General features: G+C 45.7%; 1 protein-coding gene across 4 annotated transcripts in view; it reads left to right on the forward strand.

Annotated features, from left to right (window-relative positions):
• LOC139564197 (CTP synthase 1-like) overlaps positions 1-10629 on the forward strand; it is a 30461-nt gene extending 19832 nt beyond the window's left edge. For all 4 annotated transcript variants that reach the window (XM_071383485.1, XM_071383483.1, XM_071383482.1 and 1 more), the window contains exons 9-18: positions 1863-1995; positions 7178-7266; positions 8344-8438; positions 8642-8704; positions 8838-8881; positions 8974-9070; positions 9149-9204; positions 9384-9480; positions 9720-9864; positions 10089-10629. In XM_071383485.1, coding sequence (XP_071239586.1) covers positions 1863-1995; positions 7178-7266; positions 8344-8438; positions 8642-8704; positions 8838-8881; positions 8974-9070; positions 9149-9204; positions 9384-9480; positions 9720-9864; positions 10089-10155 — 886 coding nt within the window. In that variant the 3' untranslated portion in view covers positions 10156-10629. The remainder of the gene's footprint in view (positions 1-1862; positions 1996-7177; positions 7267-8343; positions 8439-8641; positions 8705-8837; positions 8882-8973; positions 9071-9148; positions 9205-9383; positions 9481-9719; positions 9865-10088) is intronic.
• The last annotated feature ends 301 nt before the right edge of the window (positions 10630-10930 follow it).

Below are 10930 nucleotides of genomic sequence, written 5' to 3' on the forward strand. Positions count from 1 at the left end.
AATTTTACGAACTGACTTGTTGGAAAGATGGCATCCTATGACGGTGCCACGTTGAAAGTCACTGAGATCTTCAGTAAGGCCATTCTACTGCCAATTTTTGTCTATGGAGATTGCATGGCTGTATGCTCGATTTTATACACCTGTCAGCAACGGGTGTGGCTGAAATAGCCGAATCCACTAATTTGAAAGGGTTTCTACATACTTCCTGCCATGTAGTGTACTGTCACGCCCTGACCTTAGAGATCCCTGTTTATTCTCTATATTTTGGTTAGGTCAGGGTGTGACTAGGGTGGGTACTCTAGTTTTTGTATATCTACGTTTTCTTTTTCTTTGTTGGCCTAGTATGGTTCCCAATCAGAGGCAGCTGTCTATCGTTGTCTCTGATTGGGGATCATACTTAGGCAGCCCTTTTTCCCACCTTCAGTTGTGGGATCTTGTCTTTGTTTGGTTGCATGTATTTTGCACGACGAAGCTTTTCGTTCGTTGTGTTGTTTATTGTTTTTTCCCCGCTGGTTCACATTTAAATAAAGTATGATGAACCCAAATCACGCTGCGCCTTCGTCTACCCTTAACGAGGAACGTTACATGTACGTTAGCCTAATATGATCCACTATTGCTAGCGATTCTCAGGAACAACCACATGAGTGTGAAAGAGGAAAGAAAGGTAAACTGATGATGTAATGGAATGATGCAAAATGTAAGGAAACTAACACAAGTCGTTGACATTTATAGATTTATGTCGTTATAACTGACGGTGGCTACCTATAGTGTTTAATACAAATTGTTTTTTTTTAAATACAGTAAAAAGTCCAGGCAAATAATTAAAACATTCTAGAAATCATAAATCAACTCCAGGTTTGGCGCTATACTGTCATTGGTGCATGGCTTCAGAAGCCTATAGCTTGGGTCTCCAAATTCCATCTGAAGTTATAAGGCCACCATTTCATATCGGTGACTTTGGAAAAGGTGATATATTGATTTGCTTCAGTTTGCTGCCATATTTGTATTTATTATGGATCTCCATTAGCTAATCAGCAAATAAAAGCAAATAAAATCAAATGTTATTGGTCGCATACACATATTTAGCAGCGGCTACTCTTCCTAGGGTCCAGCAAAATTAAGGCGGTTATACAATTTTTTTTAAACATTACAATACATTTCACAACACATTAAATGTGTGCCCTCAGGACACTATTCTACTACCACAAATGTACAACACAAAATCCATGCGTGCATGTGTGTATATTGCGTATGTTATCGTGTGTCTGTGTGTGTGTGTTTCCATATGACTGGGTTCACATTTGTCAACACAGTCTCCAGCGATCATAAGGTAAAATAGATCTAAAACAACACTGTAATTTATTTTTACGATCCCCTCATCCAAAAAGCTTACCTGTTTACCTAGCTCTTATCAATAGCTCTTATCAATTTGTAAATTACAGTACATGGAGCATGGTGTTATTACTATCTGATAAAGTAGATGTTGCTCGACCTTATTCATCATTTCATCGTGCCTAAAGGTGGTGGAATTATGAGGGAATTAAGTCAAGGTCTGAATACTGTTAGACACACCTCCGCCACACCTTAATTTCTTTGATCTCCACCCAAAATGAAAAGCAGTTGAATAGCATGCTATTCTCATGCTTAAGTTCAAGGTCAGAATGCGCGTATAGAGAGAAATGCATAAAATGGGAATTATGTTCCATTTATGCACGATTAACTCGTTGGAATTTCCCCGTACTGTTTTGGGAGTCTCACCCTGGTTTGATTGAGTATTTTACCCTGTTTTAGTCTAAAATATATATTGACCTGATTTCCCCAGGGTCCTCGGAACATGTTGGAACTAAACTGTCTCCTCTCAGGTCTGACCGACTCCTGGAACATGTGTCCATCGCCCTGGTAGGGAAGTACACAAAGTTCTCTGACTCATATGCCTCTGTCATCAAGGCCCTGGAGCACTCAGCCCTCGCCATCAACCACAAACTAGAGATCAAGGTATGGAACACAGTCACATTCACCCATGCTCCCTCTTTGGATTGTGATAATGTTACTTCCATCCAGTGCCGTCTCCTAGCCTTTTTGAAGGCTTAAGATTTTATTGCTCTCCCTCTTGGCAGTGAATCATTTATTTTTTTTGTCGTGTTAAAGTGCATTTCATGCAATTCTACTTATTTTGCCATAGGGCAGAGAAATATTTTTGCAGTTTTAAAGAACATTTCCTGCAGTTCTACACATTTTGCCATGACTTATGCCATGTTCAAAAAAAATTATTTATTTATTCGAAAGTCAGCAGCTACTCTTCCTGGGTCCAAACATATTAAATCACTTACATTACTTATAAAACAAAATATAAAACAGTACATCATATAACATTATTACACCACCACATATCTATAGTACAAAATGTTTAATACCACCATACAACAATATCACAATGTATGCATGTGTCTACCTTTGTGTGTCTTTTCACAGTCTCCGTTGTTGTGTTTTTACCTGTTTAAAAAAAAATATATATATCTGATTCTACTGCTTGCATCAGTTACCCGATGTGGAATAGAGTTCCATGTAGTCATGGCTCTATGTAGTACTGTGCACCTCCCATAGTCTGTTCTGGACTTGGGGACTGTAAAACTTGTTCACACATCTTACAAAAACAAGTAGTGATGAAGTCAATCTCTCTTCCACTTTGAGCCATGAGAGATTGACATGCATGTCATTAATGTTAGCTCTCCGTGTACTTTTTAAGGGCCAGCCGTGCTGCCCTGTTCTGAGCCAACTGGAATTTTTCTAAGTCCCTCTGTGGCACCTGACCACACGACTGAACAGTAGTCCAGGTGCGACAAAACTAGGGCCTGTAGGACCTGCCTGGTTGATAGTGTTGTTAAGAAGGCAGAGCAGCGCTTTCTTTATGGACAGACTTCTCCCCTTCTTAGCTAGTGTTGTATCAATATGTTTTGACCATGACAGTTTACAATCCAGGGTTACTCCAAGAAGTTTAGTTACCTCAACTTGCTCAATTTCAACATTATTCATTACGAGATATAGTTGAGCTTTAGAGCGATTAATTTGTTCCAAATACAATGCTTTTAGTTTTGGAAATATTTTGGACATACTTATCCCTTGCCACCCATTCTGAAACAAACTGCCGCTCTTTAAGTGTTGCAGTCATTTCAGTCCCTGTAGTAGCTGACATGTATAGTGTTGAGTCATCCGCATACTTAAGCCAGTGATATGTCGTTAGTGTCACACCCTGGCCTTAGTTATCTTTGTTTTCATTAGTATTTTAGTTAGGTCAGGGTGTGACATGGGTTAGTATGTGTTTTTGTATTTGTATAGTGTGGTTAAAGCGTTTCGTGTCGTGTTCATCTTCGTCGTTTAAATAAAAAGAGAAGATGTATTCATATCCCGCTGCGCCTTGGTCCTCATTCTCTCCAGTACACGATCGTGACAGAATTACCCACCTTCGGACCAAGCAGCGGAAAACAACGCAACAGCAGCGATGTCAAGACTCCTGGACGTGGGAGGAAATTCTAGACGGGAGAGGACCCTGGTCACAGCCAGGGGAATATCACTGCCCCAAGGCAGAGATGGAGGCAGCAAGGCGACACGGGAGGAAGCCCAAGAGACAGCACAAAAAAAAATTTGGAGGGGGGCACTTGGAGCAGTCGGCGAAGTTGAGGGGTGAGTCTGAGAGGGTCGAGGAGTTATTGGACAGATTGGAGGAGAGTGAACGAAGGGGACATTCGAAGAGTTGTTGAAGAAATTGGAGGAGAGTGAAGAGAGAGAGCTGTTGGTTTGGCAGAGTATGCATGGTATTCTCCCTGAGGAGCGTGTTAGCTGTCCAATGCCACCTGTGTCAGTTCCTCGTACTCAGCCTGAAACTTGTGTTAAAGTTCCGGAAGATTTGATGCCGGCTATACACACCAGGTTTCCAGTACACCTTCACAACCCGGTGTGTCCTGTTCCTACTTTTTGCACTCATCCTGAGATGCATGTCCCCAGCCCTGTACCACTAGTTCCGGCACCAAGCACTAGGTCTAAGGTGCGTCTCCAGAGCCCTTTACGCACTGTTCCTGCTCCCCGCACTAGCTTTGAGGTGCGTGTTTCCAGCCCATTACCACCAGTGCCTACACCACGCATCAAGCTTCCTGGGTGTCTCCAGAGCCCTGTTCCTCCTCCACGTACTAGCCCTGTGGTGCGTGTCTCCAGCACATTACCACCAGTGCCTACACCACGCACCAAGCCTTCTGTGTGTCTCCAGAGTCCTGTACGCACTGTTCCTTCTCCCCGTACTCGCCCTGATGTGCGGGCCCTCAGCCCGGTACCACCAGTACCGGTACCACGCACAAGGCCTATAGTACGCCTTGAGAGTCCAGTGTGCCCTGTTGTTGCTCCCCGCACTAGCCTTGAGATGCGTGTCCCTAGCCCGGTACCACCAGTTCCGACACCACGCACTAGGCCTAAGGTGCGTCTCCAGGGTCCAGTATGCCCTGTTCCTTCTCCCCGCACTAGCCCTGAGATGCGTCGCCCCAGCCCGGTACCACCAGTTCCGGCACCACGCACCAGGCCTACAGTGCGCCGCAGCCGGCCAGAGCTGCCCGTCTGCCAAGCGCCATCTGAGCCATCCGTCTCCCCAGCGCCATCTGAGCCATCCGTCTCCCCAGCGCCATCTGAGCCATCCGTCTCCCCAGCGCCATCTGAGCCATCCGTCTCCCCAGCGCCATCTGAGCCATCCGTCTCCCCAGCGCCATCTGAGCCTTCCGTCTGTCCCGAGCCATTAGAGCCGCCCGTCTGTCCCGAGCCGTCAGAGCCGTTCGTCAGTCAGGAGCCGCTAGAGCCGCCAACCAGACAGGATCTGCCAGAGCCGCCAACCAGACAGGATCTGCCAGAGCCGCCAACCAGACAGGATCTGCCAGAGCCGCCAACCAGACAGGATCTGCCAGAGCCGCCAACCAGACAGGATCTGCCAGAGCCGCCAACCAGACAGGATCTGCCAGAGCCGCCAACCAGACAGGATCTGCCAGATCCGCCAGCCAGCCATGAGCAGCCAGATCCGTCAGCCAGCCATGAGCAGCCAGATCCGTCAGCCAGCCATGAGCAGCCAGATCCGTCAGCCAGCCATGAGCAGCCAGATCCGTCAGCCAGCCATGAGCAGCCAGATCCGTCAGCCAGCCATGAGCAGCCAGATCCGTCAGCCAGCCATGAGCAGCCAGATCCGTCAGCCAGCCATGAGCAGCCAGATCCGTCAGCCAGCCAGGATCCGCCAGATCCGTCAGCCAGCCAGGATCCGCCAGATCCGTCAGCCAGCCAGGATCCGCCAGATCCGTCAGCCAGCCAGGATCCGCCAGATCCGTCAGCCAGCCAGGATCCGCCAGAGCCGTCAGCCAGCCAGGATCCGCCAGAGCCGTCAGCCAGCCAGGATCCGCCAGAGCCGTCCAGCCAGGATCCGCCATTTTGTCCGGTGCTTATCCCGGTGCTGCCCCTTATCCCGGTGCTGCCCCTTATCCCGGTGCTGCCCCTTATCCCGGTGCTGCCCCTTATCCCGGTGCTGCCCCTTATCCCGGTGCTGCCCTTTATCCTGGTGCTGCCCCTTTGTCCGGTGCTGCCCCTTTGTCCGGTGCTGCCCCTTTGTCCGGTGCTGCCCCTTTGTCCGGTGCTGCCCCTTTGTCCGGTGCTGCCCCTTTGTCCGCTGCTGCCCCTTTGTCCGGTGCTGCCCCTTTGTCCGGTGCTGCCCCTTTGTCCGGTGCTGCCCCTTTGTCCGGTGCTGCCCCTTTGTCCGGTGCTGCCCCTTTGTCCGGTGCTGCCCCTTTGTCCGGTGCTGCCCCTTTGTCCGGTGCTGCCCCTTTGTCCGGTGCTGCCCCTTAGTCCGGTGCTGCCCCTGAATCCAGTGGGGTTAAGTTGGAGGGTGGACATTTGGAGGAGGCTACAAAAGCGGGTAGTGACTATGGTGGGGTGGGGACCACGACCAGTACCAGAGCCGCCACCATGGACAGACGCCCACCCAGACCCTCCCATAGACTTTATGCTGGTGCGTCCGGAGTTCGCACCTTAAGGGGGGGATTATGTCACACCCTGGCCTTAGTTATCTTTGTTTTCATTAGTATTTTAGTTAGGTCAGGGTGTGACATGGGTTAGTATGTGTTTTTGTATTTGTATAGTGTGGTTTGTGTGATTGAGTGGGTTTCATAGAGTAGATGGGGTTGTGTTCAGTGTAGGTGTTTAGTATAGTCTATGGTTGAGTGTTGTGTCTAGGTATGTCTATGGTTGCCTGATTGGTTCTCAATCAGAGACAGATGTTGTTCATTTGTCTCTGATTGGGAGCCATATTTTAGGTAGCCATGGGCATCATGTATTTGTGGGTAATTGTCTATGTGGAACGTTTGTAGCCTGTGTGTGTATGTGCACAACGTTATTTAGCTTCACGGTCGTTTGTTGATTTGTATAGTTTGTTAAAGCGTTTCGTGTCGTGTTCATCTTCGTCGTTTAAATAAAAAGAGAAGATGTATTCATATCCCGCTGCGCCTTGGTCCTCATTCTCTCCAGTACACGATCGTGACAGTTAGTAAAGATTGGGGAAAAGTAGTGAGAGTGACTGGTGAGATTGACTAACAAAATGAATGGAGGCCCCCTGGAGTTCCGGGCCCCTGGGCACATGCCTTGTGTGCCCAGTCGGTAATTTGGTGATGATTTGGTGACAATTACTAAAAGATTTAGATATATGGCTAGATTACCTTACCTAGAAATCCCCCCCAAAAATTGCTGACGGGCTAATTGAGTGACTGTGGAAAACTGCTGGTGCACTCCCAAATGTTGAAATTCTACTTTGTGTATTCTACTTTCTCTAAATTTCAACTGTAAATTGAGACCCTGACTTGAGTTCCTGCAAAACATAATTCGAGGGGGGGGGGGATTGGAGGCCCCCTAGCGACTGCAGGTCCCTACGCGCAGCATCTGTCTAGGAAGAGGCGGCTCTGCTTACATCGGTGGCATTGATGTTGTCTTTTGTGCTATAACCAAACCTTGCTTGTCCTTAGGCAAAGGATTTTTGAGAAGCTCTGTTCTAATGGACTGTGTTAAATATGGCCTCCCGTGATATGTTATAATAACAAAGACGATTACTGTATGTCATGTTCTTATGCCACCCACCTCCCACTGACCCTCAGTCTTCCTCTTGCAGTTCATCGACTCTGCAGACCTAGAGGCAAATACACTGCAGGAGGAGCCTGTGAAGTACCACGAGGCCTGGCAGAAACTCTGCAGTGCTGAGTGAGTCTACAGCGAAATACCTACAATGAGTATACGAAACATTAAGAACACCTGCTCTTTCCATGACAGACCGACCAGTTGAAATGCATTATTGATGTCGCTTGTTAAATCCACTTCAAACAGTGTAGATAAAGGGGAGGAGACAGGTGAAGGAAGGATTTTTAAGCCTTGAGACAATTGAGACATGGGTTGTGTGTGTGCGTGTATTGTTGGATTCCGGAGTAAACTTTGAACATTTGTTATACTCGGAGTATAGGAACATTAGTTACACAAGAGACATGAGGGGTGCCATAATGGAGCTTGGGAGGGGCTGAGTGCAGGGAAAACAATTGCATGTGACGGTATTGATAAGGGGAGAAAGCGTTGAAGGCTCATAAGCACTTAGTTCCCTGCTTAGCGAGAATGATGCAATGTTTAGAGATGAGGAGGAGACTCCACCCAATGTGGGGTATGAATACCACCTCGGGGGAAGCCATTTCTTGGTCTGAATAAGGCTGTGTCGACCCTTTGGGAAGAATTAAACTTGGTCAAGCTTCTTTAGTGTCCGTGAGTTATTTACTCAAGAAAATTTGAACCTAACAGAATGAATGGGCAAGACAAAAATATGTAAGTGCCTTTTGAACAGGGTATGGTAGTAGGTGCCTGGCGCACTGGTTTGTGTCAAGAACTGCAACTCTGCTGGGTTTTTCATGCTCCAAAGTTTCCTGTGTGTACCAAGAATGGTCCACCCAGCCAACTTTTTTCTTAACTGTGTTGTTGGTTAAGGGTTTGTAAGTAAGCATTTCACTGTAAGGTCTACACGTGTTGTATTCAGCGTATGTGACAAATACAATTATATTTTATTTGATCCCTGTAGAAAGCTTTCGACACCTTGTAGAGTCCATGCCCTGACGAATTGAGACTATTCTGAGGGCAAGGGGGGGTGCAACTCAATATAATGGCTGCTTGACACCATAAATCCCACAGCATTTACATGAGCATTGTGAATACATTTTTTTTTCTGTGTAATTGTAACCCTAAGCCAAGGGAGCTGTGTTCTCCTGTCAGTGAAGGATCAATGTTGTCTCATACACACAGCGGTGTCTTGGTACCTGGAGGCTTCGGTGTACGGGGGACAGAGGGGAAAATCCAGGCTATCAGCTGGGCCAGGAAAAAGAAAAAGCCATTTTTAGGTAAGATGTATTTAAGCATTAATGAAATACAAATTAATCAACAGTATTTTAATGTATCATGCGTCAGTTTAGCATGTTTTGTTAAATGGAAATGATATTCTGTATGTCACTCTTTATAGTTCCATCAGAAATTCTGATCAGACTAGCTCAGCCTGACTTTCTTTTTTTATTGCACACATTTAATCCCAATTGTCTTTTTGCAGGGGTATGTTTGGGCATGCAGTTGGCAGTGTGTGAATTTGCCCGCAATGTTCTCGGCTGGCAAGGTAATATTTGAATCAGTAATCGTTATATCCTTGAGGTGTATGTTGCGTAATTCCAGAATGTTCATAAGTTAAATGTTCAACTCTCAAACCTTATAATTGAACTGAAATACGTATTATTATTATTTTATAACAGATGCCAACTCTACTGAATTCCAGCCAGAATCCAAACACCCTGTGGTAGGTATGCCATAGTAATCAAGTCCATCTCTGTCACTTCTCACTGAGTTTCGGATCACGAACGTTGTGATATTCTGCTCCTTTTTTGACAGGTGATTGACATGCCAGAACACAACCCTGGGCAGATGGGTGGGACTATGAGGTTGGGGAAGAGGCGGACCATCTTCAAATCCAACACCAGCATTTTGAGTGAGTGCTAAACTTGGCGAAACCACACCGGGTTTGGTGTGTTATAATGGTTGATAATATTCCGTATTTTTTTTTCAGGAAAGCTGTATGGCGATGTCGACTATGTTGACGAGAGGCATCGGCACCGCTTTGAGGTATAAGAGCTGAATCGAGTCGTGACGTGTATATTTGCGTTACATTTTTTAAGTACATTTTACATGACATGTTACTTGAAGACGATCCATTTGACAATCCATTTGCAGATGGAAGTGTTACATGTATTACGTTCTAAGTGTGGATGGGTTGAATTGATGGGAGCTCTCTGTCCTCTTAGGTGAACCCTGAGCTGAAGCACCACTTTGAGGAGAGGGGTTTCCATTTTGTCGGCCAAGATGTAGAGGGAGAGAGGATGGAGGTCATTGAGCTGGATGGTGAGTTAACCGTGGAGACAGTACAGTGTTTTCCACTGTCTGGCTCTTGGAAATGCTATTGTTAAGTAGTGTGTCATCACTTCATAAAGTACTTTCTTGACTGAATTGAACACAAAAAAAATGTAACGCAATTTTTAGGGGTATCGAATGTAATGACAGTTGTAGCTATGCCAACCGAAATGTATATGTCCGTAGTATCCATCTCAAACCGTATCATCTTCCCGCCGGTGTTGTTTCAGATCACGCCTATTTTGTTGGAGTGCAGTACCACCCAGAGTTCACTTCTCGTCCCATCAAGCCCTCGCCCCCCTACTTTGGCCTCCTGCTGGCCGCAGCAGGGAAACTCCAGAGCTACCTACAGAAAGGTTGTCGCCTCTCACCACGGTAAGACCACGCAGATCATTGTAATTTCTCATCATTTCCTTTTACTCCATCAGATGGAGGCAAGCAAGGTGAGCGGCATTTGGGCTGGCGTAAAAGGGGAATGAAAAAAGTTACCCAGCCAGTATTGTATTTTTGTAATGCTATACCTAGTTTAGATCTATGACTTATCATATCACCCTGAAAAATTATTATGGATGTATATAACTCTGTCCCTTGTGTTACAGAGACACATACAGTGACCGTAGCGACAGCAGCTCTCCAGACTCTGAGATCGCTGAACTGAAGTTCTAGGAGTTACCAGTTACATGCACCTGTTACTCTGTTGATGCTGGTACTACTGTTACAGCTCACCTCACCTGTTTGAACTCAATACAGCAGCCTCCGCTCATCTACCTGCAAATAAATACCTTTTTCTGTCACTCAACGGAAGGTCTCATTACTGAGAAAAGTAGCTCTCTGAAATGATGCGGGAAACTAAAATGGCTAGATTTTGGACTATTTTTAAGCAATTGAATTGAACAATTGAATGCAACATATCGGCATTACTATGCCCCCCTTTTTAAATGGTATTCTTCAAAGTGTAACTTTGGCCAAGAACACTAAGAAACAACAGTGTGAATACAGTTTGATAATATGTAAATGTAGTAAGAGATGTATGTGCTTGTCAATTTCCCTCAGAAAAAAACACCCAGCCAGGTGTTATTGAACAAAACAGTGATGCACTAATGAATGGAAGATGAAAATAAAAGATCGGCACTATTTCAATATCATCCTTCACATTTTTTTTTATAACAGAAAAAAAAACTTGAATTTATTTAACTTTTATAATTGTTTGAGAGTGATATTCTGTGACCCTGAATAGACCACCCTTTTCAGTGTGCACCAGTCCCTCTTGTTTCCAATGACAATCCTTACAGCTGAACGTGCAGGTTCCTGTATTGACTTGAGAGTCATCGATTTGACAACCTATTAAATAAAGCTCAGTTTACATATCCTGAGCTATTAAAATCCCATGTAGCCCCTCCGTGTGAGTCCTCGGAGAGTTTAGGTTGTATTGTTGTCCACT

Source organism: Salvelinus alpinus, chromosome 35, assembly GCF_045679555.1.
Source record: "Salvelinus alpinus chromosome 35, SLU_Salpinus.1, whole genome shotgun sequence".
Taxonomy (NCBI): domain Eukaryota; kingdom Metazoa; phylum Chordata; class Actinopteri; order Salmoniformes; family Salmonidae; genus Salvelinus; species Salvelinus alpinus.